General features: G+C 41.2%; 2 protein-coding genes across 10 annotated transcripts in view; both read right to left on the bottom strand.

Moving 5' to 3' along the window:
* The window catches only part of SYNJ1 (synaptojanin 1), a 68,436-nt gene extending 63,667 nt beyond the window's left edge, over positions 1 to 4,769 (bottom strand). For 8 of the 9 annotated variants that reach the window (XM_064470747.1, XM_064470799.1, XM_064470754.1 and 5 more), the window contains exons 1-2: positions 4,666 to 4,769; positions 3,233 to 3,378 (exon numbers count right to left, since the gene is read on the bottom strand). In XM_064470747.1, coding sequence (XP_064326817.1) covers positions 3,233 to 3,356 — 124 coding nt within the window. In that variant the 5' untranslated portion in view covers positions 3,357 to 3,378; positions 4,666 to 4,769. Of the gene's footprint in view, positions 1 to 3,232; positions 3,379 to 4,466; positions 4,571 to 4,665 lie in introns of those variants that run through there. The other variant, XM_064470742.1, reaches the window with a different exon arrangement.
* Positions 4,770 to 12,688: 7,919 nt separating this feature from the next.
* PAXBP1 (PAX3 and PAX7 binding protein 1) overlaps positions 12,689 to 15,700 on the bottom strand; it is a 28,140-nt gene continuing 25,128 nt past the window's right edge. The window contains exon 18 of the mRNA XM_064470843.1: positions 12,689 to 14,218. Within this exon, the coding sequence (XP_064326913.1) occupies positions 14,101 to 14,218 (118 nt within the window). The 3' untranslated portion in view covers positions 12,689 to 14,100. The remainder of the gene's footprint in view (positions 14,219 to 15,700) is intronic.

The raw sequence follows: 15,700 nt of genomic DNA on the forward strand, positions 1-15,700 counted from the left end.
TGACAGGATCCCCTCAGATTTCAATATCTTGGGCTAACCCAATACTAGGTGTGAGTCAATAAAATAGGTCTTAAATATATAAAGGCAAGCAAAGTACTTCTCAGATGTTTTGGCAACCATAATGTTGGCTAATCCACACTACAAGCAGCACAGAGAACACTTCCAGCAGAAGCGTGGCTTGGGCTGCTTCCACGTTAAGATGGAATAATTATGCAGCTACCACCTCTCTGAACTATCCCTTCGACCGTCTTCCTTTCTGGCATCTGAATAACAGATTCAGTGCACATACAGGACGTACCGAAAATCACACAACACGTGTTATATAGCATTTCATGCAGAGACCTAACTAAACCCTCTGAATCATCTTGCAATGCTTCATTGAATGTAAAGAGGATGAAGGCTAATACCGTTATCCTTCCCTCAGCAAAATGACAGATGTACGTCCTTTCAGTTGATATTGAAAGGATCAGTAAGCTTTCATTCCTTTCTCTCAGCGCATTTCAAACCCAAATTTCTATACATGGATACCCCAGAAGATGCATTTCACTAAGGCTCTCAGAACTGAGCCACGTGAATCACCTTCAATGGTAAAGTGTATTTCACTAGGTAGTGCCTATACTATACATTCTACGCACAGGTAAGAACTATGATCAGGTATACGGCTGAACACCTTATTTTAGTCTTTAGTATTTAATAAAATCTTCTGAAAAATATCTAACATTTTGAGATCAGTACTGTCAATTTATGTAGAGTCTAAAAAGTGTTAGCACCATTTGCAAAAAATATGAGTTTTTAAAAGTTTAAAGTGATGCCGTTCTGGATTTAAACAGATATGTACTTGACCTGACCATTTTTCTATCTATTCACACAGATTTTACAAACAGCTGGAGAGTCTTCCCAAAGGTCAGTCTTTCATTAACTTTGGCTTTTAGATTTGTAGCAGTATCCAGAAGTTTGTAAGGCTACAGACTAGAATCTTCTGACTGGTCTCTGTGGCATGTCTGCAGAGATGCAGTAGTACTTTAAAAATCTTCCCCACGCACTAATAATTGTACTCCTTTAAATATGTATTGAAAAGAATAGATACCAGAAACAAACAGCAAGCAGAAGGGCGGGGCGAATCCTGAGCAGGGAACTCTAGCACTGTGATCTTTCAACCGTTAACAAAAGAATCACGTTTCAGTACCTGAAGAGTTTAGGTACAAAAAGGGAGTTAAAGCAAAATGCCATAGCTAAATATGCATCGGGAAAATATGCCCAACTACCAGATAGAAGAAGAGTAAGCAGTTTATAGGTTAAGGTTACTGACAACCATATTCAGAGTAACCACTTCTAGCTAAGTATGAATGTTTACTATGTTGTAACCTACCAATAAGAATACCAAGGGCAAACCTTTATAGATTAATAACATGCTATTACTAAGTACAGAATCCAAGAGAAGAGAGGCTTTCAAACTTCCTCTGCTTGGTAAAAACATGACGCATAGAAGAGGGCAGGAACTTTGATATGGTTTTTAATTTTTAGAGAAGAAAGTTTATCCAGGTGCGTGCAGTATATCACAGCACAAAAAGCAACTAACTCACTGGCCTTTTTTGAGCATAACTTCCAGAAATAAATTGTTTTTAATACATTGCTCCTTAAGTAGCTTAAGCATGTGCAGTGATTACTAAATACATACTAAAATAAAGTTTTCCACCGATATTCAAAGCATTTTTCCTCTTTTATGGATTTCACTAAACCTGTTCGCTAGGTTTGACTGGACACTTACTCCCAACCCAATCCACACTACACGATGCCTTTCAAATACTTCTGGCAGAATCAATGGGATTACTTAAAATACACAGTAAGAAGAAACTGTGTCAAAAAAAAAAAACCAACCCTTAAAAATAGGAGAAAAGCACTTACTGTTTTTCACCTGGATCGTCATACAATTGCAGCTATAACGTCAATCATGCTGGCACATTAATGGCAGCATTAGGCCTCTAACAGTTAATGGCAGCTTGTTCTAATCGCACGTTAAAGATGCGGATTAGGCTGTATGCTAGAGACCACTTGTTCATACAGCCTGTCCAGTACAGATGACTCTATGGCCTGACTTTTAAGAACCTTACACAGGAGATAGGTACAGCAGGCATCTCAGAAAGAGACCATACCACTGCCAAGATGCACACTCGCATATAGAAGAGGCAATCGCAAACTCCAAAGAAAGGAAATGTATCTCAAGTCCTCTTCTCTGGAAATCACATTTCTAACTCTGAGTCGTGTTAGAGAACACACTCCCCATTCAGCCTACTCTACAGTCTCAAAGCCAGAGCATCCTCCTGAAAGGTAGGTAGAGTCCATTCAGACATCAGGCAGTGAATCAAATCTCCCATTTTCTCATTGGTTGCTCAGAATAGTGACACTAGAAAACCTCAAACAGGCATCAGAATGAATTAATCAAAAAGTTATTGACTGTAAAAAAAAAAAAACTTCCACAGTATGAAAGCTTTCTGTAGAAGAGTCAAAAACAAGCTCAGAACCCCTGTGCAACCAGGTGCTCAGGCTTTCTGAAGAATACAAACCGAACTACATTTTAAAACCCTATCTACAGGCATCACAGATCTCTTCTGTACTTCTCAGTGCCCTCCTTCAACTAGGACTTAAAAAAAAAAGGAGGTGGGAGAGGGACAAAAAGAATTTAAGGAAAACATTTAATGCATTTATCACTGAAAACATTTAAAAATAACTTTGCAATGCAAGACACCTTGCTCCAAGTGTTACTAATTTTATTACAAGACAAATCCATACAGAGTATCAAGATAGGTTAAAAATACAGGGGCAAAATAAAGCTAAAAACCAAAAAGCCATCAAAGATCATGATAAAAAATGAGATAAAAAACAAATTAAGATAATGTACCATTTAAGAAAATAGAATTATTTTATTATGAAATACAACATAGAGAATTTCAATTAATGTTATCATGTATTCAAAAGGAGAAGGTTGCTCAGAACCAAAGAAATAAGCAGATGCTGTTGGAAGCTATTAGAAGAAAATTTAGTATACACAGAAACATATATGCAGATGAAATGTAATTAAACGTATAAAATTTTCTCTCAAGAGATGAAGATATGAAAATTAGCAAATAAGAAAACAGAATAGTTGCTTCTTTATATTCCATAAATAAACCGCTTACACAATGCCAAGTGTGCGTACTTTTTACATTGTAGTTATCAAAACATATCGACTTACAGAGGACAGCCACAGCTCCAGATTCAAACATAAGACATTCTTCTCTGTTTCTGGCTTCCACTATCACGCTGAATGGAAGTGGATCCAGCTTGTGATAGACACGGTATCCTTTACTGAAAGCCATTTTGCCTTTATCAGAGGCAGTCCTGTCCAACACAAGATGATGTTAGTGAAACCTTCATGCACTTCCAGATACCTTCTGCAAAGCAGGTCTGACTTGCATCCTTTCCTAGGGATTTGACATGTTTAACAAAAACAAACAACAACGACAAAAAAGACCTGCTCGCTCCTTCTAGGTCATGAGCCTTATTTTATCTCGTGTTCCAAAACAAATATAGGGCCTACCTAAAGACAACATTGAAATGTTTCAAAAACACAATAACCAGAGAAACATCTTTCAAAATAAAAGATTTATTTAAAAGCTTCTCAGAGACGATGAGAATTTCATTCACAATATTTAATACATAGGATTTCTTCTTCGGAAAAAAAGGAATGAAAATAAGGTTCTCTAGCCACCACGAGTATGTAAGAATGGCAACTATCTTAATCGTAAACTAATGCCAAATGCAGAGGACCAGAAGCCTGGGCAGGCTTCAATTCTAGATCTCTTTTACCGATTCTGACCTTGTACAAAAGGACCGTATATTTTAAACACTAAAGCTGTTAAGACGTTTTAAAAGATCATACAAAAACGTTAACCTATATTGTTTTTCTTTTTTTTAAAGGAAAGCAGGTTTGTGTTTGGATTTAAACCCTCCCCTGCAGCGGCTGACGACCGAAAACATTGTACTAATGAAACTGCCCGTAAGCCACGGAGGTAAGGTCTTCCTCTAAAACAATAATTAAAAAACCAAATAAGAAACTATAAACAAAGGCGCGAGTTGCCAAATCTTAAGGGCTTAAGCTCAGGAAACAAACGGCAGGGCAGATTCTCCCTGAAAGCCGGGAGCAGGATTTTCTGCCCTCTCCCTTCCCTCCAGCTCCTGTCCGCAGCCTCTGGGGCGGACACGGACTTCACGCCGCCGGTAGGGTCATGCCGGCCCCCGCCCTCCAGCGCAGCCCCTGGGGCGCGGCACCGCCCCGGAGCGCCGCTCCGGCCCCCCACTCAGAGCCCCTCTGCATTGCCGGGCGGGCGGAGAGGGGCCAGCAACCACACGCCCGCTTCCCACCGCCCGCCCGAGAGGCAGCCCCGCAGCCGGCACACCGGGCCAGCAGATCCCCGCTCCGCTCCCACCTGCCGCCCGCCACAGCACGGTGCCGCCGGTACTCGCGACGCTGACAGAGCCTCCATCTTGTCTAGCGCCAGCGGCGCCCCCGCCGCCCGAGCTCCCACAACGGCGACAGCGGAGCGGCTCCGCCGCGCACTGTCAGGGGCGGAACGCCACCCCCCCACACACCCGCCCCAGCCGCAGCGGTACCGTCGCCCCCCTCACCGGCCGCGCCGCCTGCCACCGACGGCCGCCCGCGCAGCTCCGCGCCGCTCCGCTCGGTGCCGCGGGAGCCGGCGGGACCTCACTTCCGCTCCGGCCCCGCCGTCCCTTCCGCATTGCGCCTCCCGCCACCGGAAGTCGGTAGAGGGCGTGGGGGGGGGGGAGGGGGATGGCGGCAGCGCGGGGGCGGAGGGCCCAGTGTGAGGCGGGGCGCGAGGGTGGCCGGTAAGCGGTTTTCAGCCGCCCCACGGGGGAGCGGGAGGGCGGCTGAGGGACGCGACGCGTGTGCTAGGTCCGGGGCCCTGTCAGGGGCACGCTGAGCCCGAGCGTTGGGCGAATCCTGCTGTCAGGGTGGAGCTCAGCCTGGGGAAACCTGGCCCCTGAGGGAAAAGCGAAAAGAGGGCCCTTAGAGTTCCCCTTTCGTGTTGTCTCATTGCAGTGCTGGATTGCAGGCTTCAGGGCTGAAAAATGTGCCCTGGATGGGTGCATGGTGAGGCTGTGTTAAAACACAGTCCGCCCCAGTCGCGGTTGTGTATTTCTCACAGTTGCAGCAGGGAGAAAAATCTTAAGGGTAGGCTCAGGAATAGCAGCGCAAGCTGAAAAACCTCGCCGCATAAATTGCGCTGGGCGTTGAGGCTGTCGGTGTAGGTGCTCAGCGAGTGCCTCGGGTCAGGTGGGAGCACTGAATCACGGCTAAAGCCTGCCTTTTCCTGACGGGCTTTAAAAGTTTTGGGGGCATAAGCACCGCTTTGGAAATTTCCATTCAGCCTGTGCAGGCTGTAAGCGGAGGAGGAGGTCAGCTTCACAGGAGCTTTACTGTAGTGTGTTAGTGATACATTGCAAGCTGCTGAGGAGACTACAGAAGGCAGGTTTGAGGACTATGTGCTAAAACTGAGAGAGAAGTGGGCTTTGCTGGACTTCAGGTAACGCTGGGGCCAGGGTGTCACTTTGAGTGCAGAGCTGAAGTAGAAAAATTTGAAAAACTCTGGAGAAACTTTCTTCACTGAGGCTATAATTTGAATGGAGGAATATGCATAGGGACAAGTGTGAGAAGTATAGTCACCTCCTGAGACGAGAGCTGGGCCGTCTTTGTTGTTAGTTTGTAGCATTTCTTCCCACTACCTTCTCATCCAAGATCAGCTTCCATTGTTTTTCATTTTTACCCTTCACAGACCTTTTTTGGTCTTACAAACTCTATATTGAAACTAAAAGTTACATTTTATATGTATTCCCAAAATAGCTCTGGCCTATTCTAAAGAAATAGTAGATTGTATATGTAATCTTCTTGATATTTAAAAAATATGGTCTTATCCCGCATACCTACCACAGCTAATTACCAGGTAAATGGAGTACAGTGGTGGGAGAGAACCCACCAGTAAAATACCGTGTAAGTAATCTTTGTGTGTATTTAGCTGGCTGAATTCCTACATGCGTTACGATGACCCCAGAGAAAGTGTTCTATAAATAAATAAAAGTATGGTATTTTAAAAGTCTATTTAAAGATAACTTTCATGGGTTTTGAAATCACTAGAATGCCTAATTGCTAGCAGCTTATCACAGCTTATGCGATTTCTCACCTGCTCATGGTAGACACGTTAATTGAACCATCTCTAGCATAGCTTCACAGAGAAACTCATTAAACTTTCTTACCATTGAGAATGTAAAACTAAAAGAACGACAATGTGGCTGCTGTGGAATCAAAGCAAGTGTGTCCTGGTTTTATCTATGCATAAAGATTACTAAGAGGGACAGCAATTTAAGTGTTGCTTTACAAGATACACACAAGGCTAAAATGATATATTTTTGTAGCATAAAACAATTGATGTCTCAAGTTTATTCACTTTTCTTAGCAGATAAAATATATTCAGATGGCATGTGTGGTGGTTTTCTTATGAACACACACATTTTGCCTCAGGGTAATAGATTTTTTTTTCTGAAAAAATTATATTATGCAGTTGAAAATGGACTACTCTGTTATTTGCTTAGTGCCTCAGCTGAAAACAGAATCACAGAATCATCGAATCACAGAATGGTTTGGGTTGGAAGGAACCTTCAACGATCATCTAGTCCAACCCCCCTGCCATGGGCAGGGGCATCCTTCACTAGACCAGGTTGCTCAGAGCCCCATCCAGCCTGGGCTTGGACACTTCCAATGATGGGGCACCCACATCTTCTCTGAGCCACCTGTTCTAGCGTCTCACCACCCTCATCATAAGTAATATCTTCCTTATGCCCAATCTAAACCTAAGTTTTTTCAGTTTAAAACCATTGCCCCATGTCCTGTCACTACAGGCCTTGGTAAAAAGTACCCCTCCAGCTTTCTTGTAGGCCCCCTTCAGGTATTGGAAGGCTGCTGTAGGGTCTCCCTGGAGCCTTCTCTTCTCCAGGCTGAGCAACCCCAATTCTCTCAGTCTGTCTGCATAGGAGAGGTGCTCCAGCCTTCCCAAATGGGAGGCCCCCATTTTTGTGGCCCTCCTCTGGACCCAGTCTAACAGGGTTGTGTCTGTCTTGGGATGGGGACCCCAGAGCTGGATGCATTGAGCCACATGTGAGGGAGAATCACCTCCCTCTACCTGCTGGCCATGCTTCTTGTTATGTGGCCTGGGATACAACTGGCTTTCTGGGCTGCGAGCACGCATTTCTGGCTCATGTCCCATTTTTGATCCAGCAGTATCAGTTTACATCAGCTTAGAATGTAAAAAATGTATTGCTATCCAACAGTGGGAGCTTTGATAAAGCTATTATTAACTTCAGAAAATACTGCTGTTCATAAGTTAATGGAAAGTGAGAATATTTGATTCTAACTAATTACCAATGTAATATACTGCATAATATAACAAAGCGTAGTACAAGCAAAGTTTAATTTGTTTTTCAATTTAGTGTAATAAAAGGTTTTGGTAATTTTTCCCCACCTGCCAACTGAATTTCAGAATCTCACCAACTCAAATATACGGAAATGTTGGGAAATACCTCTGTAACTGGAGCTCAGGGAACTGGGGGGGGGGGGGCGTACAGGAGTTGGGAATGAAGAAGTGAAGTTGAGCCTGTGATAAAGGGGTGGGGAGGGACAGTGCTGTGTAAATTGTCTTTGTTTCTCAGTATCCAAAACTACTTTAATTGGCAATAAATTAAATTGATTCCCCAAGTCAAGTATCTTTCCCATGATGGTTAAGTGTTCTCACCATTTTTGTCTTGATCCATGAGCTTTTTCATCCTATTTTCTCACTGTCCTGTTGAAGAAGGGAGTGAGAGAGCGTCTGGGTGGGCATCTGGCTGCAGTCCAAACTCAACCCACCATGACTTCACCGGGCATCAGAGCAGAACCTGTTTAAAACTTCTTTGTCCTCTGAAAGCAGAGTTGGCGCAACGCTTCTCAGCAACCTGGGCAACATTTAGCTTTGTTCTCAGGAAGGTGGGAAAGCCCAGGGCCATGCTGCATCTGGCACAGGGAAGACAGATGTAAAGGCAGAATTAGGATGCCTGAAAGGGGAAGGGGAGGGTTTCTGGGCCTGCCAATCGTGCTGCAAAATTGGGAGGAGGAGTGCAAAAAACAGCAACGGCAAAAAATGGGGAGAGAGTAAGCCTCAGCCTCAGCAGTATCAGCAGCTTCGCACAGCCCACCTCTCCCCTTGGCAGCAGCAGCAGCCCAGGGCTGCCAGGCTCTGGCACGTGTGCCACTGGCAGCGAGGCCAACAACTGTTTTACCCATTCCACTAAGTGTTCAAACTACCATTTTCTCAGGGGCATCTGTGGTGCTGTACATCGCTAAATTGGCACATCAACAGCAAATAAATGATATTTAGTTTGCATAGCCTTCCTAGTGTTTACATTAGGCCTTATTCTTGCCAACTCCTACTGCTTATTACATCTTTAAAGCTGAGTTTGCTCGATCTACCACTTGTCTGCAGAGGTAGGTTCCCTGAACTGCTAGCTCCTTGAGGTAGCAACCATGTGTGTACGCGATCATTTTAGTACCATTAGTTCAGTGAATGTTTTATCCTGATTGGAGCTTTTGGGTAAAATGGCAATACGTCGTTTAAGGATTTTGAGCCACATGTCCCCAAGGTGTGTGAGGCCCATAGTCACGCAACCTACACCCCACTCAATGGTTTCTGTTAGCTAGGTACCACAAAAGTCTTAAGACAGTAAATAGACAATACTCAAGAACTTTTGTGAAATCTAGGCTATGAAAATTTAGGCTTAAACACTTAAGAAAAATACCAAATCTTGGAGGTACATCTGTGCTTTACTCCAGGTCTCTGCGCTAGGAAAACATTTAACTATGCACATAAAGCACAAGTGCAATGTAAGCGGAGTCAGTAGGACAGTTCACGTATTTGAGCAAAACCATATGCTTAAGTCTTGGTTGGAGTGGAGCCTTAAGTTGCAGGCTCTTGTATTATTAAGTTTGTCTCCATGTGATTGTTTTAACCCCATTGATTTATTTCTGCATATTTAAGGCGTTTTAGTTATATACAGAAATTACAGAAATTACAGAAATTAAATGCTCTTGGACAAAAAATCCTACATTTCATGGTGTAGACAGACTAATTCAACTGACAGTTGTAAGGCTACCAGTTTTCTGTCTGGAGTACCACATGCAGGGCAGAACAGCTCAACTGTCATCCATCTTGTAGGTTGCATGCGAATTTCTCAAAAAACTGCGACCATCCTCCCTCCTTGCCACAACTATTTGTGAAGCCTCCTCAGAGTTCTCTTTTCTGTACACGCCACTACTAACGCCTGCAGGAATGGTTTGCTTGTGACTTCGCAGGGAAAGCCTAACAGTCAGGTCACAGGTATTGTGATTTCCTTTTAGAGCACTGATCACAGGACACTTAGTTTTCACTGGGCAACCAATACACTGAAGATGACAGGGGGGCTGCTTTTAAGCACCACCGCGTGCAAGAGGACAGTTCAGCTTGTTAAAACCTCAGCAAGTCATTCTACCCAAGCTGTACATCAAACTGCAGGTGCATATCCCCACTCCCCCACTCCCCTGTACATATATTTAGGGTTCTTTCTTAACAAGTGCCTTTTTTGTAGAGTAACTTAGGGAGAACTGAAAGCAGAACCACCGATTAGCAAACTTTTGCAGAAAATGCAACGTATCTGAAAGGAGGAGAAAGGAATCATGTGGCTCCCTGTATCTGCACAATTTTTCTTGAAATGTTTCCATTTCAGGTCTCATGTTGTTTTCCTTTTCCCTTTGCTATTGGTGACCTTTAGGGTAAAGGTAATTCTGTACTAACTGTAACCATACATAGCTGTATAATAAAATAGTTATAATAAATAACTGTAATAATTCTGTAATATATTATCCTGTTCATAAAAATGTCATTGACTGGCAATTTAACATGCAATTTTTTTTCTTATGTGTTCTACATCTTTCCTTTTCCTAAACAATGCTAACTACTAAAGAGGTTGTTAGACTTTTGCAAGCCTCTGTAGGGTTCTGAGCAGAAATAAGATTGCCGCATCACTTAACATGTTAGTACCTTCTCACGTGGTATTTTGTCATCATCTAGGACATCAGCCTCTTAAATGCTATAATTATTTGTTAATTTTGGTAGTGAACAGTGAGATACACATGGTAAACTGTGGGAGAATGATGTTAAAGCAGTTGTCCTTGGATTATAGCTCAACCAAGCAGCAGTTGTGTAGCGTTGTTTAAAGATCATTACATTAAGTATGACCACTTTGCTACTAGTGTTTAATCTGCAGCAATAAATGAGATACAGGTGAAGTGGTAGACGTGAAAGTGGTTATTTCATTTATATATTTATATAACATTATAATATTTATATTTAATTTATTAATTAATATATTAATATATTATATATCATAATTAATAATAATATATTAATATTAATAAATATTAATATATTTATATAACATTATTTACATAAAATCAGTGTCTATACAATTCTAACCATTTATGCATAGGAAAGGTGCCACGTTGCCCAAAATGAGAAGTTAGAGTACTTATGACCTGTAAGCGTACTTTGCTGCAAGTTTCTTCATGTTATTGTTCTCCAAATACGACGTCGTAAGGGGTCAGGAGGGAGGAACTCCTCAAGTGTACAAGGTCTTAGGTACCATGGCCATATGGTGTCATCGTAGCAGAGGGGGGACGGGCTAAGTGTAATATGAATAGCTGTTTTCTGCAGCAGTTAATTAGGAAAATGCCTACAGCTTACCTTGAAAAAAGATTTCTCTGTAGCTATAACTTAGAATGAGATTACAAGGAAGATATTTTTTTCATTCCCTCCCTTACAGTCCAAGTCACAATCTGAATTGGAGGAAAACGTCTATACTTTTAATTGTCTTGAGCTTTGCTGCTCCTCTAGTCCGGAGCTCCATTTGGTGGTGCGCACACCTACTGTAAAGTTACCGACCTGCATTTAAGTTCTGTAGTTATATACACTATTAGAAGAAAAGCGAAGTTTGAGATGATAGCAGATATGTCCTGAACCCGTGGCTTTTCTCCTCCCTGAACTGCAACCAGGAAGAGAGCGAGGGAATGACTGACCACAAGTATTGTTCCCAGGGAGGCAGTAGAGTGTGAGTAAACACAATTTCCAAAACAAATCCAGTTCCCCTTGTTTTGTTAGCCCAGCCCAGCACACCACCACCACAGGGAGGCCGGGTGGGCAGCGGAGCAAGGCTGAAGAGGGCTTTCAGTGCAGATGGATTACTGTTAACCATCTTTTGTGAACAGGCCACATTTTTCAACAGAGGCACTCGGCACCAAAAGAGAATACTTGACTCCAAGCCTTCTCCCACGCTCCCTAGCTTTATTATCCCCAGCAGTTTAAAAATTTTGTAATTGAAAATCCAAAGTCTGACAACTCCTGGCCCAGTACTTGTCTTATTTTCCAGTTTTGAGATCTCTGAATCTGCCATGTATTAGATGGCAGTCAAAATTCGGGGTGTGGAAAAACCAGCGAGCAGCTCTGGCATTTGGGGTTTTACTCAAGTGATTCTGAATTAATTTGACAGTATGCAATGTGTGCTTACATGAATATATTCAGAGAGGATAGGCTCCTCAATTTTTGCAACTGATTCAGTAATTTCAGTTGAAGAAATCCCATTGTCTAAAATACCCAAATAAAGTACATTTTCACCCCAGCATTAGTATTAGCTGTTTATGTTCATTTGCAAACAGCAACACTAAGCATCCAGCTGGACAACCAACCTAACTTAGCAGCATAGGTCTTAGAACTGCTTGCACGTATTTTATTCTGTCCAGGAAACCATACCTGCCCCCAGCCCCACTACATAATCACAGGTGTGAGGGTAGCAGCTATTCTGAATACAGGCAGTATTTTTTTTGTACTATAAAAACCTATGTTAAAAGACTATCCTGCAGGCAGGAAGTTAACCTTCACCAAGCTCTGTACTGCAGTGGCTACACTAGAGTCGCCAGACTAGACTCTGCAAAAGGTGTCTGAATTACACCTCCTCACCCCCGCAGATCCTGCGACTGGAAGGTAGGCATGGGTTAAGATGCAGAGAAGTCTCTGACAGTATTGTTCCTCCTCATAAAAAAAACCAAGCAAATTAACTTAAACCTCATTTTATGTATTTTTGATTACCCCCTCCCTTCTCCCTCCCTCAGCCAAACACTCTGCAAGGTTGAAGCTCTGATGATTAAGTCGCCTGCATATAAATACTCTTTTAGAAACGTTGGCAGCATGGATTATTTACGTCCTCTTCAGTCTAACAAAATACTAAAGTTAGTTAAATTTTAAGCATAGAAAAGGTCATGTCTGTCACTATTAAAGCATGTAACTACCAGCATGATAACCTTTCAGAATATCTTAACTACTCCTTACATAGGTATGAGTTCCAGTGTTTATCCTATTGCTTTTCCAAAGTAAAGACACTTCTGTTCACTCAAAAAACCCACCTTCTAAGGACTATTTATTCCTTCTGACATTGAGAGAGTGGCAGCTAGCACGCCTACCATTTCCTTTACCACCTTCCTAAAGGAATAAAGCTTAGCAAGTTGCACTGCAACAGCTCCTTGACAGACAAGTTTATTGAAACAATTTTTAAAAGCAGATATTTCTGAATGTACTCCATCAATCCCAACAGTTCAGAAAAACAATTGTTCAGGGTCCAAATGAAGTGTGCATGTTACAAATCGTACATTTTTTCATATACTCATTTATACCACATGACATGAGCATAAAATACAATGATTTCTTATGTTATTCAGTATGCCAATTTATTGCTACAGTTCCCCCCAGAAGTAGGGCACAACTGGAAATAGCTCTTAATCCAAGGCTATTACAGCTGTTCTCACGCCTTGGACCCCAAGATCAAGTCACTAGTGTTCCAATGTAAACAACCAGATTTTTAAAGTGTTTTCTTTTTAATTTACATTAAATGCTTTTTTTGCAAGACTATTCTTAGATGGTATTTAGTGGGAAGTGTGACATTTGAATATTTACTACAATATAAATACTTATATCCAATGATTTTAAAATTTTCTTCACCTTCATTTTGCTTGACATCTTTAGCCATACCAAGCAGAAGAAACAGGTTCCACGTATAAAGTTACAAAAAACCCAACCAAACAAATCAAAAAACCCAAACCAACAAAATCCCCCAAATCCCCAAGCACAAACTGAATTTAATCAACTTGCACAAGGAACGGAGGTCCAGAGTTCATGGGGAAACTATTACTCCTAAAATGCAAGGTGTTTGGGGTTTAGGATGCACTGTCATGTATGTAATCACAAGTTCTCATTGTATGCCTGTATTAAAAAAAATAATTAAGCATTGATTTGGGTTTTCTTTTCTGTTTTGTTTCTAAGAACAGTCTTAAGAGTCCATATTCTGAATGTAAATGATTTTTTAGCTATTCTAATTGGAGTGCAGCACAGCTGCTTTTTCAAGGTCAGGTTCCATTAGAAAGTGTCTCTTCAGGTCAAATGATTTTCACGTATTTGAATGTTTTGCCAGCCCTTTTGACCAATAATATGATCATTTTATTGTCAAAATAAGTATTTCTTAGCAAATTAAAAGCTTATTCCAACAGTACAAGATCTCTATATCCAGTGTGAAAGCAACATGGTGGTATAAATATACGCATACATTGTATTACACATAATATATTATACACATTCCAGTTAGCCATGGAACAATTAACAGGAGTAGATGGCTACCAATCATGGGTACAAAGCATTTTTGTAAACAAGATCGAGAAACTTTAAGGAAAATCTGATTTCTGGAAAGATGACAATCTTGGGATTCCATTTTTGCTTTCAAAGAAGTCAAATTTTTTTTTTTTTTAAAGGATGCTGTATATAAGAATGCACTTTGTATTAAAACAAAGATCAATACTTTACAGTTTAAGAAACTTTACATATGTACATAAATTACACATCAGGAATGGTTTTAAAGCTCAAAATGAGTTGTCGGAAAAGTCTATTTTCCTTCTATTAAAATCTTTAACTCTTTGACGTTGTGATCATTTGCAACTGTCACAGCATGATCCAGTGCTCGGATACTTGCTAGAAGCTTTATGATCTGTTTTATGTGCTCCCTAAAAAAGAAGTCAATACAGGAATGAATGATCACGTACAAGTATTAATATTTCAACAGAGGACCACATTATGAATCCATAGAGCAAATCAGTGTCAGAAAACCAACTTATTTTATCAGACTAAGCAAGCAGAGGAGCAGATGATACGAAGTTACCAGCTTTGTACTGAAATGGAAAAATTTATTTTGGGAGTAGGAATTAATCATACAATATGGTTTAATACTAGATGCAGTATAATCTCAAGGAAAAGTCTTGGATTAATTATGGTACCGTCCAATGAGTCACAGCTCTCTTGGTAACTAATGTTTAAGGAAAAAAAAACCAACTCAAAAACACCCTCCCAAAAACCCACAAAAAATCCCCCAAGGCAGCAAGTATGCTTTAATGCATGCCTTAAAAAGGTATGAAATGAACTGTTTTACAATTCAGGTCAGTCTAGGAAGCTTAGAGTGAACAAACTGCTAGGACTGTACTACTTTGCCTGCCAAGAACAATTTTGGTATCTCGCTAGGAGGACCGACATGAGATTTAGACCAGTCTCTCAAAATTAATCTTAAAAATGAACCTTGATGATCTGTGTAAAAGCATCCAACATTTGGAGAATGCACCAACTGACATAGGTAAAGATACTCTTCCCTCTCAGCAGAAATGAATGCATTTTTGTTTCAAACAACTGTACTAGGTTTTACATGAAAAGACGTGACATTCTTCAGTTATAGAAAATAGTATTTCTCATGCAGACTTATCTGCTTAATGGGGGCAATGGCAACAGATTTGTTAAATGCTGGGAAAAAGGAGGAAAGAAGATAGAAATTAAATTAGAGCTCACTATGAAAAAAAGGATTATTTAGATGTTTCTCTTCCAACACAAAGTTTTACCAAGTTATCATTTCAGCTGGTAAGAAAGTTCTTTCAAAGTTAGAAACAGGCTATCAAAAGAGAGAAAGTTTAATCTCTGCTGGATCCTCTCTCAACTCCTTCATTTCAATTCCAGTATCATGCTAGGCTAGGCATTTTGGTTTCAGAAAGGAAGGAGTAACAAGTCTATTATGAATTTGAATCACGGGTAAATTCAAATTGGTATGTGACACTACTATTATACTTTGGACACAAAGTTCTGAGGCATAACCTGAGAGTGGATAAAAAGTTGTCTGAGCACAACCCAGCGTGGCACGAAGCTCTGTATTCTCTGAATACGAGATGATTCATATGCCACAACCAAAAGTGACTCTAAAGACAGAAAAGTGTCTAATAACCAACATCGTCATTGGAAAAAAAATGATACCAGGAAAAAAAAAACCCAAACCTCTTAACCAAGATTTTTCTGCTATGGTTCAAGGGAAATTTCTGACTGTTTCAGTGCTATGTGTAAGATCAAAACAGGAGAAGGATCTAACACCCCAGAGAGCCTCAATAATTAAGGAGTGACTCAATAATGGCTGAAGAACTATCAAGAATGACACATGCAGGTAGCAAGAGGGT

The sequence above is a fragment of the Phalacrocorax carbo genome, chromosome 1 (assembly GCF_963921805.1).
Source record: "Phalacrocorax carbo chromosome 1, bPhaCar2.1, whole genome shotgun sequence".
NCBI classification, from domain to species: domain Eukaryota; kingdom Metazoa; phylum Chordata; class Aves; order Suliformes; family Phalacrocoracidae; genus Phalacrocorax; species Phalacrocorax carbo.